This window comes from Pseudochaenichthys georgianus, chromosome 19 (assembly GCF_902827115.2).
Source record: "Pseudochaenichthys georgianus chromosome 19, fPseGeo1.2, whole genome shotgun sequence".
Classification (NCBI taxonomy): domain Eukaryota; kingdom Metazoa; phylum Chordata; class Actinopteri; order Perciformes; family Channichthyidae; genus Pseudochaenichthys; species Pseudochaenichthys georgianus.
In genome coordinates, this window is record NC_047521.1 from 18,057,540 (window position 1) to 18,076,943 (window position 19,404).

The window sequence follows — 19,404 nt, forward strand, 5'->3', positions numbered from 1 at the left end:
TTAACTGTTATAGAGTAAACTGCCTTACAGAATATACCGTGGAGTAGTTTTTAAATGACACCTCAACCTATAATCCAAAAACATATTGTATACCATTTTGAAAGAGGGTTTCCCTAAAGTATGCTTGTTTTACATATGTATTCTCATAATGAAAAAAACCTATGCAATGTGTAAAGAAATAGTTTTAGAAGACTTTATTTTGGTATTACTTGGTCTACTTTTATTTAAGTTAGGGGTATTATTTCTTCTTCCAGCACAGATAGTTTTTTTTTTAAAAAGTGGCTCATTTTAGAATATTTATAAACAAATTATAAAAGAAAACATGAACACAATCTATTAAATGTGTCTAAATTGCAGGAATAAATAGTAAGAATATTAGGGAAATATACAAATAAATAAAAGTTTTGCACATTTTAAATATTATTGCACAATAAATTCTTACAAAATGTTATTGTATAGTTAAATCAGTATTACACATTCTTTAGATATAAATAAACATTTGGGTGGCCTAATGTAGTCATGTGGGCGTAACTGACGTAATCACGTGACCAGGTTTGGACCAATCAGGCGCCGGCGCCGACGTGTATTCGGTCGCAAGATTATGGTGAGACAGTAGGGACGAAAGTGAGGCGAGGTGGCAACTGGCAGAAGCGGGTTCAACAACAAATAGTGACTCTAGCTGTGCCATTTTACACCGGGACGTGATTCTTGCACTTCAAGAAGGTGCTACTTTAATTGACAAGGTAACCCCATCCCGTTAAATGTTGTTTTTGTACACCAACGTTAGCTTCACCAGTTAGCAAAAGGCTGCATGCAGCAGTGTTAGGCTACAGCAGTTAGCCAGTCAGACAGGACTTTCAGGTGTAAGATGCTGTAATATCTGATACAACAGCTGTCACCCTACCTAAGACAGAACAAGTATAACTCCTTATTACTTTGTTTAATTTAGCTCTTTATCTTTGGGATATATTCAAACCACGCATAATTTGCCTGGTGAGAAAAAGCAGAAATGAATCACAAACATAACTACATCAGCTCCCTCTCCTGACCGTCCTGAAAAGCTTGTTGTTTCCTTTTCCTCGCTCACTTGTCGACTTTCGCTTCACCTTATACATGTGTGCATCTCCATTCCAGGAAGTTCCTTATTTACGCACAGCACGTTATTGAACTTGCTTGGTTATCTAGTCGAGGCTACTAACTATGTGGAGTGGGTGTGGTAGCTGGTACAAGAGATCCATTCACTGGTGTTGGCCTGACGCACAAGATGTAGCATTACAGAATACATGGGAAAAGTGATGCTATAGCAGCTGAAACAGTACCCCCTTTCTGGCCCCATGTGATGTTGCCTCCTACCAATCCCAGTCTCCTTCATCTCAGGAGCCTGTACAGTGACACATATTTCACGGCTAAATAGCTTCAAACAATAGGCTGGACCCGTGGATTATGGAAGGCTAAACACTGGGACATCTGGCTATGAAAGCATGACAGGATAGCGTGCTAAGCTAAATCCAAGCCAGACACCCCCAGGTTACATTTGACATACCTTTTGCAGACTGACTTTATATGTTGTAGTGCTGCAGCTGATGCAGAAGCTGCTATCATAAAGCTACTGTGAGCATTTGTAAAGCTGAAATAAAGCCACCATGACGTGTTATCAGATACACAAAGGCAGGGGAGATATGATGCATGTTACAAAGGCTCACTGCTTATCTCTGTTTGGTCTTTAGAAGTGGTTGTAAAGGTTCTTCATTGCTTTCTACATTATTTCTGATGCAGTATGTAAGTGACAGTGACATGTCTGCAGAGCAGGTACAACAACGCGTTTAAAACAGGAATTTCAGCATCATCAGTGCAACTTCACATCTTACCACACAAACATATAACAAAAGGATAGTTTGCTTGCTTTTTGTGGTTCATATCCTTTTTGTGATTTGACTGCATTGCAAAAACACGAAAATGCCTCATTTGGTCAAGCTGTGTGCATTTTGATGAAATTGCCTGACTTTAACGTTTGTGGATTAAAAGAAGGGCACTATTTGGAATATCCTCTTCCCTCTCTATTACGACAGTTTGAAATCCTTAGTGAGATGATGATGTAGCCTAAACGGAGACATTATTCTTATGAATCAATCAATCAAATAAACCCAGGATTTTTCTGTATTTCACGCACTATTTCATACCGTTTTAAGTTCTGGTGAATACCCATTGGCTGTGGACCTTAACTCTCTCTTGGTCTGGATTTTACAAGTTGCCTTCATTGCCAGCTCAAGTGAATTGTATAAACATGTGACCATTCAGCAGACAGGGAATACTTTTACGCTTTAGCTCAATCTGTAGCAAAGGATTTGTCGCTGTGGAAATATCAAACACAAATATTGCTGGCAAAACACCAGAAAACTTTAAAGGTTAGCTTGAACTTAATGAAATATGTATATGTATACATTAGTGTGTGGCTCCAAGGACAATAGGTGATTGATAAAATGTGTCCCAAAAAACAGATGCACAAAACATGGATTTATTATTCAGGAGATTCACAATTTATTTCTATTTCTATATTTGTTCGAAGGAATGCAAAAAAAAACGAATCGATTTGTCCTGGCTTTTGTTTGTTTTATCCATCAATGTCGACATGTGGTGATGTAACTCTGTGAAATGAACTGTCGGCCTCTCTCTCCTGAAGGTCCTGTGCTATCCAGCGCCACCATGTCAGCGAAAGCCATCTCAGAGCAGACGGGAAAAGAGTTCTTGTATAAGTATATCTGCACCTCGGCGGCCGTGCAGAACCGCTTCCACTATGCCAACGCCACGGCTGAGACTGACTGGGTCCGCCTGGCACAGGATCATCCATGGCTGCTGACTGAGGTAAGGCTGCAGAGAAAGACACAACGCATCCTTCTACTCGCCTGTCTTAGTTTGAGACTCTTTCCTCTGCTGATTGAAGTCATGAGACTAATTATCTACTGTATGTACTGTGACTGTGTGCATGATTTGCTGGACATTATGTGATTACCTTCACAGTGGCATGTGATGTGTGATGCATTATTTGACTCTTGTTTTAGTAGCATTAGGGGTACCACTTTACAATAAGACTACCCTTATAAAGGGTTTACGAATAGTTTGTAATTAATTTATTATTTATTTAATTAGGTTGTGAACACTTTATAAATCATTAATAAACTTTTATAAGACATGAGATAAACAGGGCAACTGTGACCGGTTGCTTGCCAAATAGTGAGCCTACATTTATCTGTACTGCTAAGTCTTATATTACATTACATGTCACTTGTTAGACGCTTTTATCCAAAGCGACGTACATACTCAATACTGTGGGCAATCCCCACAGGAGCAATTTGGGGTGAAGTGTCTTGCCCCGGGACACAACGACATGCTGACTGCAGTGGGGTTTGAACCTGTGACCCCCTGATCCCAACACCAAGGCTCTATCCACTGCGCCACAAACCCCCCTGTTATATTGGCTACTTAGCTTACTTCGTCTTCTTCATCAGCCAGCATCCTTGGTATCTGTTGCTCACTGAGTTGATTCTCGCTAAGTAGCCAATATAAGGCTTAGTCATCTTGCCAAATAGTGTGCCTGTGTTGATGTATGAAAACATGTTAGAACTGGTTTATAAATGGTTCTTAATGATTAATAAAGTGTTTACAACCTAATTATAAACCCTTTATTAATCCTTTTATAAGGGTAGTCTTATTGTAAAGTGGTACCGCATTTAATGCGTTTAATATTTTTTAGTTTGTGTCAAATTATTTATAATTCTGTGTTCCAAGAATCCTACTTTAGCGTATATGAGTTGTATTTGTCACACCAGTATCGGTGCAAATCTGTGCCTTTTTTAAATAATTAATTAATCGTTGACTTTCTTCCCTACAGCGGCTGGTGGTGAAGCCAGATCAACTAATCAAACGGCGGGGAAAGCTCGGGCTGGTGGGCATCAACCTGGACCTGCAGGGTGTCCAAGAGTGGCTTAAAACCCGTATGATGAAGGAGACCACTGTGAGTAATCTCTCCGTCTGTCTTAGTGAGCCTTGAGACAGAAAGCAGCCCAGCATTACCTTTTTTTAAAGGCAATGGAATATGATTTAGGAACTCTAGCTGGAGTAACAGATCAAACACACTGTTTATCAGGCACCAAAAAACCAATCTACCAGAGACATTTTTTACACTCCTTCATGACATTCCGAAAAGCAGCTTTACTGGTCATCTGGCTTTTTTACTAAAGGGAAAGCCGTTTGTTGTTTGTATCCCTGTTCAAGATTTTTACATTTTCTCAGAATTTACTAGGATAAGTATCAAATACTTTGACCGTAAATCCGCTCTCGGATAACTTTATTGTCTTCATTTGTTTATCTTTGTTATCTTTTTATCTTCCACTTTATAATCCTCCAATATTGAAATATGTGGAATAACAGCTGACATAGTATGTGATGTTATAAAAAACACAAAGAAGTCTCATTTAACGATATAAATGCATTGCGTCTTAGATATGTTTAGCACATGGGGTGTTTCTCAATGTCGAGGAAGGCTGCTCCAGAGCCACTATTTCAAGCATGCTACGTCATCGAGTGCCGCCGAAGGACTGTTCCAATGTCCAGCATACTTGGAATTCTACCGAGGCCGGCGTACTTCGTAACGAGAAATTTCGAGGCTGCACATGTGTAGACTGCGCGGTCTTAAAATCCCCACAATGCTTTGCGCACGGACCAATTTCCAAATCTTTGGCGGGAATCGCGCTCCATTAAAGGCGGGGCCTCGCATATGACGCACACCTGCACACCTGCTAGCCTGTTCCACAATTCTTCGTTTTCCGAGGCTAGGAAGGAGCAAGCAAGCGTCCTCGACATTGAGAAACACCCATGGTCTCTGCTTCTCAGGGAGACTTTTCTGATTTCTAATTATGTCATAAAATGAAGATAACAATGCAGTAAAACAGTCCGACCCATGCAGTAAATCACATCTTTTGTACAGTAACTGAAAAGACTGTACGCTTCTTTTTCTTGTGCATTAGTCCCAGCATGTGGAGCTGTTATGTGCAGAAGGCTGGTGTGTCTAGTGCCAGAGGCCATGGGCTTATGTTTAGATCTGCCAGGTCAGAGGTTATATAATGCCAAGGAAGAGCATGGACTATTTCTGGTCCACCAGACATGCAAACATGCCGTGCTGCACTTCAAACAAACTGTCTCCATACTACCAGTAAAAAAGGAAAACTCATTTGCTGTCTAGACATGCCATTCAATTAGCCTTTTTAGTATCATACATTTAAACCTGGGAGGAGTATGAAATGACAAGTGTTTGTCTTGAACAGGTCGGAAAAGCAAAGGGTGTGCTGAAGAACTTCCTCATCGAGCCGTTTGTTCCACACCCACAGGTACGTTTCATCATTTCACATCCTGTTCTGAAAGTCACGTTCATTTGTTTACCCTTAAGTCATAAACGATAACCACTAGTAACCCGCTTAGCAAGTAGGTCAATTCTCCAGGGCAACGACACAAATATGTTTTTGTATTCAGATCATGTGATTAGGTGCTTGATGCCCACTGTTTTGTGAAGAGAACAAACTAAGATGAAATAGTGTTGCAGCATATGTGTCACCCATGACTGTGAGAAAACATGTCTCAAGGTCAGCTCTGCTAAATTGGATATTTGTCAAACAAGCTCGTCGGCCTTTTGTAAACGGGTGAAACAGTCGCTCTGCAGTTTACCAAAGATATCTCTGTTTATATATGCTTGAACTCGCTGTACTGATCTACCCAGGAGGAGGAGTTTTATGTGTGTATTTATGCCACACGTGAGGGCGACCAAGTGCTTTTCCACCACGAGGGAGGAGTGGAGGTGGGCGATGTGGACGCCAAGGCTGAGCGGCTGATGGTGGCAGTGAACGAAAAGCTGAGTGAGGACCAGGTCACTGAGCAGCTTCTCACACACGTTCCTGAAGACAAGAAGCAGTAAGGACACATGCTTTCATTTATTTTTCATCCGCACTATAAGATCTACAGCAGTCAACTCAACCCAATTTCACTTCAGAGATACTTGGATAAGAGGTTGTACCCCTCATGTGTTAGGCCATTGCTACAAATACAACACTGATAAGCATCCATATTTGAAATCATGATATATAGTTATTGTCCCACCTACCACAAGCTGTGTTTCCTTTAACTTCATATGAGTGTATTTAGAAGTGCTGCATTAGTATGAAAATACAAAATGAAAACGTCTGAATTGCCCGTGTTTTTGCATCTTCTTGGATTTATATTTCTCCACACAGCATAAAACAAGGCAAAATGAACTGCCATGAATGAACAATTTAAGCTTTCCCATTTAAAAACTAGCCCAGTTATAAACATTCGGAAGAGTTCACCATTTTTCTCAGACTTGCAACCTCTAACCTCAAACCGTCTTCAGATCCGTTTACTGCCAGATAACAGCCTTGCAGAAAGTGTAGCATGTACCACGACATGATGACGAAACTAAACTTTTTGCAGCGTAATTTATTGCTTCACTGCTGGCGGATGAATGTGCAAATCATTTGCATTTCTGTTTTGCAACATTTAAAACGTTTGCTTAAAATAGACTCATATCCTCCTAACCTGGTTTTGAATGATTCCTTTTGTAACTGTTATCTTTTTCTTCCAATGCATCAAAAATAGTCTCGTCTTCATTGTGGTTTGTGTTTTTTAGCTGTTGGGTTACCTTAAGATGTGTGTTTTAGATTAGTTTTTGCCTTTTCCAAACACCATCCCTGGGGTGCAGAGAACATGCTCATCCCTCTTTGATGCAGCAAAACATTTCTGTTTGCTTCCGAAGGCAGAGTGCGTGAAGAAACTAGTCAAAGTGTGATCCACTCTGAATTAAATTACTGCTGCACTGTATGTTATAAGTGGCAGCACTTAGCATAATATGTTATGTAATGTATAATATATGAATGTTCTTAACGTTTCCCAATTTTAATGGAATGTTTTTGTTTTTCTTAAAGAGTCTTAGCCAGCTTCATAGTTGGCCTCTTCAACTTGTACGAGGACCTCTACTTCACCTACCTTGAGATCAACCCTATAGGTACAAACTATGTTAAACTTCAAAGACTTTAGCACACTAAGCAGTGAGATGGAGTGTCATTCTTCACTTTGGGAATATGTCAATTAACGGCTCAAATTGACCATTATAAATTCAACAGAATGAATTAAGTACTTTGAGGGGATTCATTATTCATTTATGGGAACAATTTATTAATGGTGCATATTAATGATAAATGTTCAAATGTACCACTGTGGCATATTCTTCTATAACATCTTCATTTGAGAAAAAACATGAAAACATCACAATAATAAATAGCACAACTTTTATTCTCTTAACCAGTCGTCACCAAAGATGGAGTGTACGTCCTGGACATGGCAGCCAAGATTGATGCCACAGCAGATTACATCTGCAAGGCTAAATGGGGGGATGTGGAGTTTCCACCTCCCTTTGGCAGGGAAGCATATCCAGAGGTGAGATCTGAAGTACAGTAAAGAAGGTTTTTATGCACATGTGTGTTAAGATCTATTGGGTTGAAATGCATCACACAATGTGTAGTTTTGGACTGCCTCAAATATACTAACCCATGAAACTGAGGTGCAACATTGTTATGCCCTCCTGCTTGGCCTCATTACCACTGTATGATTTGTCGTGTGCAGGAGGCATACATAGCTGACCTGGATGCAAAGAGTGGAGCCAGTCTGAAGCTGACGCTGCTGAACCCTCAGGGCAGGATCTGGACCATGGTGGCCGGGGGAGGGGCTTCAGTAGTCTACAGGTACACCAATCTTTAATAAGGCCTCATATCAAGCTTCTTTAGCGAACGAATCTGCTTTGCTGGATTAAAAAATATACTATATGGAGTTTTTAATATTGTGTGAAACTGTCATTGCTCCATGGCTTAACATGTATATTTTCTACTTTCTTGTTTATTTCTAGTTTTGTTTTATTGTAAAATGCCTTGTCTCTTATGCTGCTGCAACACAAACATTTCCCAAATTGGGATCAATAAAGTACCATCTTATCTTAAAATATAAAGGGATTTTATTTTGCCTCAAAGCAAGTTTTTGTTTGGAAAACAGCTGTTATTTTAAAGGCTGCCTGGGGAGGACTTTAACCTTCATTTATGCGATCGAGCATGGCTCTTGTAGGTTTGTGTCCCTGACTCCGTTAAGTTTTTCTTGTGGGCACATGAGGCATGTATGCATTATACCATACCCTGTAGAAAAAACGGCTGTAGCGCTACTGTCTAACTTCCGGCTAATCTAAAAATGGGGTTGTCGGTGGAGATGAGTCAGGCAGAGGTGAGCAGAGCAGACGGAAAGTGCTAGCGGCGAGTGAACTGAGGCACGAATAATTGGCAACTTTAAGCCTTTTAATGTAATTAAACGGGTGAGTTATATAATGCAAACCATGCACACCTATCACTAATGGGGGAAATTAGCTAAAGAGACCAAAGCTGCCTTTCATACCAGGCTGTAGACGCGTTTTATTCTGCTGCAAAGTTTAAAATTGAGGTATATGTTGAATGACTCTCTTGAAGCCAGCATTAAGTGCAGTTTTTGCACCGTTATTTTTAAACCAAAAGCAACAACTAAAATGTGAACTCAGTACTTAACCATCCATCTTTCCTCTTCCTTAGTGACACCATTTGTGACCTGGGAGGGGTGGACGAACTGGCCAACTATGGAGAGTACTCTGGCGCACCCAGTGAGCAGCAGACCTACGACTACGCTAAAACAATCCTCTCTCTCATGACACGGGAGAAACATCCTCAAGGTCGGTGCAGCCAACACTTGTTGAGACTTGTTTTTCCCCAACAAGGTCAATACAATAAGCCACAAAGTCTCGGGAGACAGACTTTAGGAAACCAAGCTTGACTGTTTTATATTAATAGGACGTTTGCTTTTAAACAATAAAATGTGGGTTCTGCAATGTGACCTTCATGTTTTTGTTAAGATTGTCACAAGGCCGCTGTTCACTGTGTGTGGGCTGCCAGCAATAGACCTCATGGCTGTCACCAAGCTGTAACTGGGGTGTCGCATTTCAGTCATGAACATCTTCCCAACAACACTACTCTCTCTGTTTCCTGCAGGGAAAGTGCTGATCATCGGAGGAAGTATTGCCAACTTCACCAACGTAGCAGCAACATTCAAGGTGAAACGCATACATATAGGAAAAACATCATGAAAAGTAAACCCCAGTCCAAATCTTATTATAGGTCTTTAAGTATGTTAAAGCTAGGGTACGTAACATTGGAAAGGATGGAGTGATATTTTTAAATGATCCAACCCCAAAACACAGACCAATAGAGTGGTGCAGTGACGCGTCCTAAAAGCCGGAAGTAAGCTGCGCATGGGTACCTTCCGGTTCCCTCGACAAAGACGCAATGCCATTTCTCCATAGGATTTTGGAAAATAGCTGGAAATAAGGTCTGTGGTTGACACGCATTTAAGAGACGGATCACGTTTTGTTCAGTTGGATAATCTCCACATGTCTGTCACATCCTCTAATAGATAGATTTATGATTCGAAATTTATAAAAGTAGGGTAGACATGTGGAGATTATCTGACTGAACAAAACGTGATCCGTCTCTTAAATGCGTGTCAACCACAGACCTTATTTCCAGCTATTTTCCAAAACCCTATGGAGAAATTGCATTGCGTCTTTGTCGAGTGAACCGGAAGATACACATTCGCAGCTTACTTCCGGGTTTTAGGACGCGTCACTGCACCACTCTATTTCCGTCTCTCTGAGCAGCTGTTATTGACCGACACCTTTCTCTCTCTCTCCTTAGGGCATTGTCAGGGCAATCAAAGACTACCAAGGTCCTCTGAAGGAGCACGAGGTCACCATCTTTGTTCGACGTGGCGGACCCAACTACCAGGAGGGGCTGAGGGTGATGGGAGAAGTAGGTGAGTGAGATGAGAGCTACAAAGAGACCAAGACAAAGAATCGTTTGTTACTTTAGAAATGCTTGATAAACTGATTTCAGTGTTTGATTGTTGGCTGTAAAAGCGGCAGGCACTGATGGATGGTCGACCCCGACTCTCTTCCAAGAACTAATTGTCATTAAAAGAAATGTAACATATTTATTCAACAAACTTAAAGATGTTAAACCATTTATTTGAACAGCTATGTCTCTGTTTGTCTCTTTCTGCAGGGAAGACCACAGGTATTCCTATCCATGTGTTCGGTACTGAGACCCATATGACGGCCATTGTTGGAATGGCTCTGGGCCACAAGCCGATACCTAACCAGCCGCCGATGGACGCTCATACGGCTAACTTCCTCCTCAACGCCAGCAACAGTGCAGCGGTACTTACATTCAGTCACACAACGAGAGATCATTTTACATGACCTGCAGCTCTTTTATTTTAAACACATTACAGATGTCATATCGCTTGAGATTAATTTCAATGTGCCAATTGTCCAGTTGGATGGAATTCACATTTTGAGCTGTCCTTATCATGCATGTTCAAACACTATTTAAGGTTTGAGTTTGTAACTTGCTTGAGTAGCTCTATTGTGAAGCCTTACAGTTTTCTTTTTTATGGTCTGTCCGCTACTCGGCCTTTTTGTTTGTCAGCTGTGGTTTTTCTTTAAAATGTATTCTTGTCACAGCTATAAGGACGGGTAATAAGCTCATACATTGCATGCGTGCACTGAAATGTAAAACGTATACTGTAAGGGGGAAATGGTTGGTTCCCTGCTACCATTTCTTCTTGGAAGCTTCCGGAAAGCTTTCAATAACATGAATGTTTCTCTATTTTCTTTGTACCAGACTCCAGCAACAACAAGGACAGCTTCATTCTCCGAAGCCAGGACGTCTAACGATGTCACCCCCGCTAAAAAGTCTAAAGCAGGTCTTCCAGCAGGTAACTAACACGGTGTTACTGTAGTCCACTGTCTAATGAGCACAACCCCATATGTACTCGTACACTTCTGCTTTTTCATTTCACTGATCCCTGCGCCCTGTATTTCTCCCTTCTCTTCCCCAAATGCTACTTTTCTGCTTTTTAATTTCCATTCAATTTTTTCCTCCTCTTCTTTTGTTTGCTGCACAAACTGTGTCCCCTCACCCTCGTCCTTTTCATGCTTGTTTCTCTAAGACTCTCTTCATTCTATACTGTGGCCTCTGAAGAATGTGGTCATAGGCGATTGGAAAGGTAAGCGATAGGTGTGCCATGCCCACACTGCGCCCGGCTCCTTGTACCCTCTGCTGGTGTGTGTGTGTGTGTGTGTGTGTGTGTGTGTGTGTGTGTGTGTGTGTGTGTGTGTGTGTGTGTGTGTGTGTGTGTGTGTGTGTGTGTGTGTGTGTGTGTGTGTGTGTGTGTGTGTGTGTGTGTGTGTGTGTGTGTGTGTGTGTGTGTGTGTGTGTGTGTGTGTGTGTGTGTGTAAAATTTGGGCTTTCCCTTTTTAAAGTAAGGGCATGCTCTGTAGCAGCTGAGCTTTGCATGGTGTTTCCTCTGGTCTGCTTTTATGAAAAGTTGACACAGTTTACAGAATGCACTGAAGTCTGTTTATGAATGAGATAAAGATGCACTCATTATGTTCTCATTTTGTGTTCCTGTCCCGTTGGGTCACAGAAGCGATAGCCTCTTCAGGCTGCAGCAGAGGTAGGGAAGGGTGTGAACCAACCTGTCTTCTGTCCCCTGCCTTCACATTGTTGTCTTTTTGCTGATGTTTCCCTGCAATCTGTTCCGTTTAGGTGTTGTTAGGGTGGCTTACTCACCTTTTTAAGGGTCAGTTCTTTCTGAACATACATTTGTCAAGGAAGCATACAGTGACATTGGTGAATAATTCTTATATATTATAAGAATAAACAAAACTATGATGTATGACAGCCTAAACGAGTCAATCATTTTAACATTTGCCTTACCCTTTTAAGGCCAGCACATCCTTATTCAAATCATTTTATCAAAATGGCAATGTGGCTTATTGTGGGGGGGGGAAATGTGTCATAAATCCCCTGCAAAAATCTCACCATAATCATTTTAATATATCTTTTGAAAAAGGATAATTTACTCTTATAATGCAATTGCAATATCAGTCAAATTATTCCCAGTTATGTTTTTTACTAAGGCAGTGAGTCTGGACAGAGAGGAGAGACTTGCGAGGCCTTCAACTAATGTGTGGCATGATGGTGACTAACTGAAAACAAATTCCAAACCACATTGTACCCTAACAGGACAATCTGCATTTTGAACCTAATGCACGCTACTCTGGGGGTTGCTTTATCTGGACCTTGCTTTGAAATATGTTAATTATGTTCAATATGGCCGGCAAACTGCATCAGAGAAACATGGCCTTCCTTCTGGAGCGATGTTTGTTATGGTGACGAGTTGTTTTCTCTACCTCCTGTCCTGTATCTCTGTTGTTACCATTCCTGCTGTTTTCCTGAGCCTGACCCCCCCCCCCTCCCCCCCCATCCCCCTCTTGCCAGTTGTGATTTCTATTTCTGCTTAAATCGCCAAATTCATTTTCTCTCTGTCTGACTTCTCTTTCTTTCAGCTAGAGCCACCACGCTCTTCAGAAAACAAACCAAGGCCATAGTGTGGGGTATGCAGACGCGTGCAGTGCAAGGCATGCTGGACTTTGACTACGTGTGCTCCCGGGACGAACCCTCTGTGGCAGCCATGGTGTACCCCTTCACGTAGGTTCCCCAAGATCTTAAGTTTGTTTAAAATCAGTTGAATTACAGGACTTTGTATTCCACTGATTATGACAATCTCCACAGTGTTGCAAAAATATCCTCCTTATTTCAGTTTCAGTGCAGACATCATGTGGCGTTGTCTTATAATGTGTGTGTTGTTGCTACCAGATCCAAATGTTAAAAGAACAACTACACAGATCACATTGTGTAAAGAACTAAGGAGACATTTCTTCCACCCATACATTAGTTCTTTATCCAAATATCCTGCTTTAACTTGTCAGATATGCATGTCTTTTCTCAAGTCATATTTTATCTTGGTTAAATTGATCCGTCTTTTTAGTTGACATGTTCTGACAAATAACAAACTTAGAAACCGGTATTCGACTATAGACCAAATCTTTTATTTATAGTCTTCTGCCTTGTGTTACGTAGTGGGGATCACAAGCAGAAGTTTTACTGGGGTCACAAGGAGATCCTGACCCCCGTCTATAAGAGCATGGACGACGCCATGAAGAAGCACCCCGAGGTGGACGTCCTGATCAGCTTCGCTTCACTGCGCTCAGCATTCGACAGCACAATGGAGGCCATGCAGCACCCACAGGTACAAAGACTTACTGTAAAATATGTTTAAATATATGCCCATACATCACTGCATAAAGGTTAAGGATGCAGTTCCACATGAAAGTCATCTCTCTCATCTGATTGTGTTTTCAGATTCACACAATCGCCATCATCGCTGAGGGCATTCCTGAAGCTCAGACAAGGAAGATAATCAAGATGGCAGACGAGAAAGGTGTCACTATCATCGGCCCTGCTACGGTATGATTCATATCTCACCAAGAGATACAAAAAAAGGATCTCTTTCCAAGTACTGCTGTCGACTGTCAATGCAGGTGTCATTGTTTTTGTCTGAGTGTATAAACGCTTTCAATCATCAGATAGTAAGCGGAAAACGATCAAATTTCAACTGGCACACATATGATACCCATTCTTTTTTGTGTCCTAGGTTGGTGGCATCAAGCCGGGTTGTTTTAAGATCGGCAACACGGGTGGCATGCTGGACAACATCCTGGCTTCCAAACTGTATCGCCCTGGCAGCGTAGCTTATGTGTCGCGCTCCGGGGGCATGTCCAACGAGCTGAATAACATAGTCTCCCGCACCACAGACGGCGTCTATGAAGGTGTCGCCATCGGGGGGGACAGGTAAATAACTTATTAGCTGAGGAGTGATGTAGGTCCAGTTAAAAACATGTTGTAAAACTATTGTCTTTTAAAAAAAAAGATATCCAGGTTCCACCTTCATGGACCACGTCCTTCGTTACCAGGACACTCCAGGGGTTAAGATGATAATTATGCTGGGAGAGGTGAGAGTTGCTCCACTAATGTTTATATTTTCAGATTAACCTCAACACAATGTTGTTGTTTTTCTGTCATTTTGCATTTTTTAAATCTCTTTCACTATTATAACCCAGATTGGAGGCTCAGAAGAGTACAAGATCTGCCAAGGCATCAGAGAAGGGAGGATAACCAAGCCTGTGGTGTGCTGGTGTATTGGAACCTGCGCCACCATGTTCACTTCCGAGGTTTGGTGGCCACAATGATTTCAAAACATGCTTGAATTGTGTTGCGTTTTTGAGCTCAACCTGTCTCACTGCCATCTTCAGGTTCAGTTTGGCCATGCAGGAGCCTGCGCCAACCAGGCTTCAGAGACAGCAGTAGCCAAGAACCAGGCCCTGAGGGACGCCGGCGCTTATGTACCAAAGAGCTTTGATGAGCTGGACGATGTCGTCAAGTGAGAAATTCATCACACAGTCGCACCACAGGATGTCATTGAATAGTTCGGGGGTTTGAGCTGATTTTGTGAATATATTGTTAAACAGGAGTGTTTATGACGAACTGGTGGCCAATGGTACCATCATTCCTGCTCAGGAGGTCCCCCCCCCTACAGTGCCTATGGATTACTCTTGGGCCAGGGTAAGGAACTTTATTATTACTTCTTAGGAAAATGTGGCTTATTTTTCCCGCTTTTCTTTCAAATGCATCTCTGTTGGCCACTAAAGAATAATATGTTGAATCTGGTATAATTACAATTTACAATACATTTGATAGGATAAGGTGAATGTATAAGGAGAATTTATGTATAAACTATTAACACATTTTGACCTTTGAACGTGGTGCCTAAAAGTCAAAATATTAGACTTGTCAGTTTCCTCTGGTGGACAACATATGTAATGACGCCACTGTTTCCATTCCCTCCGCATACAGTATAAACCAATACTGATCTCTGCTATAAGCTGTAATGACATTTTCACACTGTTATTTTCATCTATCTTAATGCACTTAATGTTTTTCATTTTCTTTAAAGCACTTTGAATTTCCTTGCTTTTTAAAAGGTGCTATATGAATAAACGTCCCTTGCCTTGCTTATGTGTTGATACCCAGTTATTATTGATTCAACCCTCCTCTGGTTCTCCTGCAGGAGTTGGGTCTGATTCGTAAACCAGCCTCCTTCATGACCAGCATCTGTGACGAGCGAGGCCAGGAGCTCATCTACGCCGGCATGCCCATCACAGAGATTTTTAAAGAGGAGATGGGTCTAGGAGGAGTGCTGGGCTTGCTTTGGTTTCAACGAAGGTCAGTATGACGCCTAGACTACAACTGGTGATATGTTGCCGAGAGAAGAAGTGTTGACTGGCTTCATTTCCTACACATAGATCTGTAGAGGGATAAGCTGTGTTTGTGTCTAGGTTGCCGCGCTATGCCTGCAAGTTCATTGAGATGTGCCTGATGGTGACAGCTGATCACGGACCTGCTGTCTCTGGAGCACACAACACCATTGTCTGTGCTCGTGCTGGCAAGGACCTTATCTCAAGCCTCACCTCCGGCCTGCTCACCATTGTAAGTACTGCTTAGACACTTGTGCACATGCACCATCAATTCAAGTACCGTAGTTTTCGGACTATAAAGCGCACCTGCATATAAGCCGCAGCAGCTAAATTGTCCGTCTGTCTTGCTCTCGTTCTGTCTCTCGGTTCCACTTTTACTTTGGCGCGCTACCTGGCCCGTCTACACTACAGGCATCGAAAAATGCTTTCAACGCTTCGCCCATTCATTTGAATGGGGTGACGTAGAAGATTTTTAAACTTCGCCGAACTGCATTGTGTGGAGCATGGCATGGCTTTGCAAGCATCACGAGCATTTCCTCATATTCAAAAAAATGGAGCGGTAGTGAATCACCCGGTGCTGTATGGTCAGTCTCTGTTGTGTTCATCTACCGGGATACAAACCGGAGGAGCCAGGCATGGAGGGAGGTGGCAGAGACAGTGGGTGGAACTGGTAGGTTTTCGCCTGTTTGGGGATTTTATATCCAGTTTACTTCGTTTTAACATTGCTTTTGCTTTGTATGCCGGGGGCGGGCGGGAGATTCCTGATTGGTTGTTGGTCGTGAGAAATCGCCAAGCCTCAGATACGCCCAGCTTCAAGATTTGTTGATGCCTGTAGTTTAGACGGGCCTCTTTTCCAGCCTCCAGCTTTTCCTGCTGGAGCCCGCCTCTTAAAGGTGGCGGGCGCGGACCGGTCATAGAGCCCATAGTGTTAAAGGTGGTTAATTTTACCTGTAAAATCCATAGATTTAGGAGGTTCCCTGGTGGCTGTTAGCTGTACAAAAAAATGGGGGAAAAAGGCGAGGCTTATAGTCCGAAAAGTACGATAATAATGTTGATTTTCTTTAAAAAAAAAATAGCTGTAAAGTTGCAATGATCTTTGAGCCTGTGTCCCTGTGATGAAAGCCCTTAATATAAAACATTTGTATCGAAACAAGTGAAAGTTGGATCTAAAGACGCATGCCGTTACCGCTTATTTCTATAGGTTCCACCAAAGAAAACACAACATAGATCTAAGAAATTGTGACTTTAACCAGAAAACAATGACAGAAATTATGAAAATGCTCACCTGTCATCACCTATCGCTTCTGTACTGAAGCATTGGTCATTCATGAATTCCAGGGGGACCGTTTCGGAGGCGCTCTGGATGCAGCTGCAAAGCAGTTCAGCAAGGCATTCGACAGCGGCATGCTGCCGATGGAGTTTGTCAACAAGATGAAGAAGGACGGCAAGCTGATCATGGGCATCGGCCACAGAGTCAAATCGGTAAGCGGCGCTCAGTTTCTCATGCTCTCAAGTTACCTCATCAAAACAATGGCACTGATTAATTAACACAGTTGTTAAGATTATGCCTAAGAATAATTATTGTTATAGTTAAAATCAAACTAAATGAATATCTACAGTTAAGAGCTTTCATTAGAAATAAAAACATTTGTCTGTTTTCAGATCAACAACCCAGACATGCGTGTGCAGATTCTGAAGGACTATGTCAAACAGAATTTCCCCTCCTCCGTAATGCTTGACTACGCCCTAGACGTAGAGAAGATCACCACCTCTAAGGTACTTGTCCGCTTTATTATCAAAAGTGAACAACTTTGAAACGCACAATGTTTTCAATGAGACTATTTAAACTTTTTCTCCTTTTTTCATTTGACATTATATTGTGCAATTTACCGTTATTCCTGTGACATTTTTCAGAAACCCAACCTGATACTCAACGTAGACGGCTTTATTGGTGTTGCCTTTGTGGACCTGCTCAGGACATGTGGTGGCTTCACACGGTAAGACTAAAATGGCAAGACACATTTTATATTTCTACAATAGAATTGTTCAATATAGTCATTCATTATCTCTGAAAACACCAGCTTTCACATGAGGAACCTCATCTTCTTATGACTCTATTAAACTATTTAAAAATCCCTTTTATTAAACTGAAACTTCAGAAGCCAAAAGTACATTGTCTTTTCTCTGCAATAGTAAGCACACAGTCGAGTATTGTTTCTCACATGAATGTTGAACCGGTTCCAGAGACGAGGCTGACGAGTTTGTGGAGATCGGTGCACTAAATGGGATCTTTGTCCTTGGCCGTAGTATGGGATTTATTGGTGAGTTCCATTCCAATAGAGCCATGATCATTTGTAATGTAAATTGTAAAAACAAAACATCTAACTGGTCTTTGTCTTGCATTAGGGCATTACCTGGACCAGAAGAGGCTGAAACAGGGTTTGTACCGCCACCCGTGGGATGACATCTCATATGTGCTTCCTGAACATATGTCCATGTAATCTCTGCATCCCAGAAGAGGACGCGCTTCCAGATGGGACTGCCCAAATGGGTCAGGCAGCATTTCACATCTCACTTAAGGTTTATGTAATCTCTCCGGTTGTGATAAACTGAAGCCTTGGGGAAACTGGGCAGAGTCATTCTAGAAAAAAAGTACTGTCTGGCTGAGGGATATGGGAAAAGGTTTTCAATCTAGTTTTTACGGAAAAAAGGGGAATTATATTTTTAGATTTTAGTTTTTGACAAATTATTTAAAGTATGCGATGTAACTTATTCAATTTTGACCACAAACCCAAACCACAGCTGTTGCAGAAGCACCAAATCAATTGGAACTTTCATTAAAGGCAAAAACTGTGGGATTCAAAGCACATTTCAAACCCGACTCCTGCATTACGCTGGCTGTTCTGTTAATCTTCAGTAAAGGCTACTGGTGTGGCATTTTTCAAGCTCTACAATACCATGTATTTTTTTTTTTAAACTACTCAAAATAGTTTAACAATTTATTTGATTTAGTCCACAAGAAAGTGAGCTTGATTATGCTTTCTAAGTATTGCACCTTAGTTAAAACACGTTAGCAAATAATGTCAGATTAAAACTCTTCCTTCGGTGTTCACCTCATTAGGAAAGGTCCTTTTTAAACCAAAGTCATTATTAGGGAATTTGTCATCTTTGTTAAAAGTGAAATGTTGTTACGGGTCCATTGGTGAATATTCCAAAGCTAATCAAGATCTCATGTTTTGGAAAGGAGGTATTCTACTGAGATAAAGGAACTAAACAAACAATCAAATGATGATGATTTAAGTGGTACTACACTATTGCCTTTACAAGAACAACCCTGGATGTAAACCAGTGGTTGAAATTCATTGGTTACTGTAAATTAGATGTGGTTTTAGGGAAGTCTTTCACACCAAGTATAAATTGAACTTTTCGTGTTCTAAATAACTGTCAGAAAACAGGAAAATGTTGAAGCATCAGAAGGGGAGTGACAAAATGCTTCATGAATGAGCCCTTCGAGTCTTTGAAAGCACATTTCTGTGAGGGACCATGAAAGCAGTTTGCTTTACTTGGAATAGTTATTGCACATAATACAAATAATAATACAGTTCTGGCTTGACACAGATTCAAAACGCTTTGTTACCACCCACTGTACGGCCTGCTGTGTTCGATCTTTGTTTTGCTGTTTCTATTTAACTGTGAAAAAAATGCTTTGTTTTTTTGTAATACGCTGTCGTATAGTATAATAATAAAGAACTTATTGTTTTACTTTTCATTTTTGGCTGATGTGTATGTCTAAATCTTTTGTAGGTCCAGTAAAGATGAGCAAATCCTCTGAAACACTCCTCTCCATCAAAGTGTATGAAGATTTGCTCTTTTGTCAAGTTAAGAGGTTATTTTCAGTGGGAATGTAATTTCGAATGAAACAATTGATTTATGAGTCATCTCCAAAGACAAACATAGGGAACATTTTAATTCAAATGTAAAAATGTTGAGGTTAATATTGAAAGAAAATGGTAGATATTAAGTTAGTTTGAAGATCTGAAGGTAATTTTTGATTA

The 19,404-nt window shown here is 41.2% G+C and overlaps 1 protein-coding gene across 3 annotated transcripts; it reads left to right on the plus strand.

Moving 5' to 3' along the window:
• Window positions 1–600: 600 nt before the first annotated feature.
• aclyb (ATP citrate lyase b) lies at window positions 601–19,118 on the plus strand. 3 transcript variants are annotated; one of them, XM_034107451.1, is made up of 30 exons: window positions 601–743; window positions 2,681–2,862; window positions 3,890–4,012; window positions 5,322–5,384; window positions 5,771–5,961; window positions 6,990–7,069; window positions 7,370–7,500; window positions 7,687–7,805; window positions 8,670–8,806; window positions 9,123–9,184; window positions 9,825–9,942; window positions 10,191–10,345; window positions 10,812–10,905; window positions 11,140–11,196; window positions 11,617–11,646; window positions 12,542–12,683; window positions 13,116–13,284; window positions 13,398–13,502; window positions 13,690–13,886; window positions 13,966–14,047; window positions 14,156–14,266; window positions 14,348–14,475; window positions 14,564–14,657; window positions 15,163–15,317; window positions 15,431–15,581; window positions 16,688–16,831; window positions 17,012–17,125; window positions 17,264–17,346; window positions 17,594–17,670; window positions 17,756–19,118. In XM_034107451.1, exons 2-30 carry the CDS (start codon window positions 2,704–2,706, stop codon window positions 17,848–17,850), a joined length of 3,366 nt encoding a protein of 1,121 aa, XP_033963342.1. In that variant the 5' UTR covers window positions 601–743; window positions 2,681–2,703; the 3' UTR covers window positions 17,851–19,118. The 3 variants fall into 3 exon arrangements, with proteins under 3 accessions (XP_033963342.1, XP_033963343.1, XP_033963345.1); XM_034107452.1 differs by lacking the exon at window positions 11,140–11,196; XM_034107454.2 differs by lacking the exons at window positions 11,140–11,196; window positions 11,617–11,646.
• Window positions 19,119–19,404: the final 286 nt, after the last annotated feature.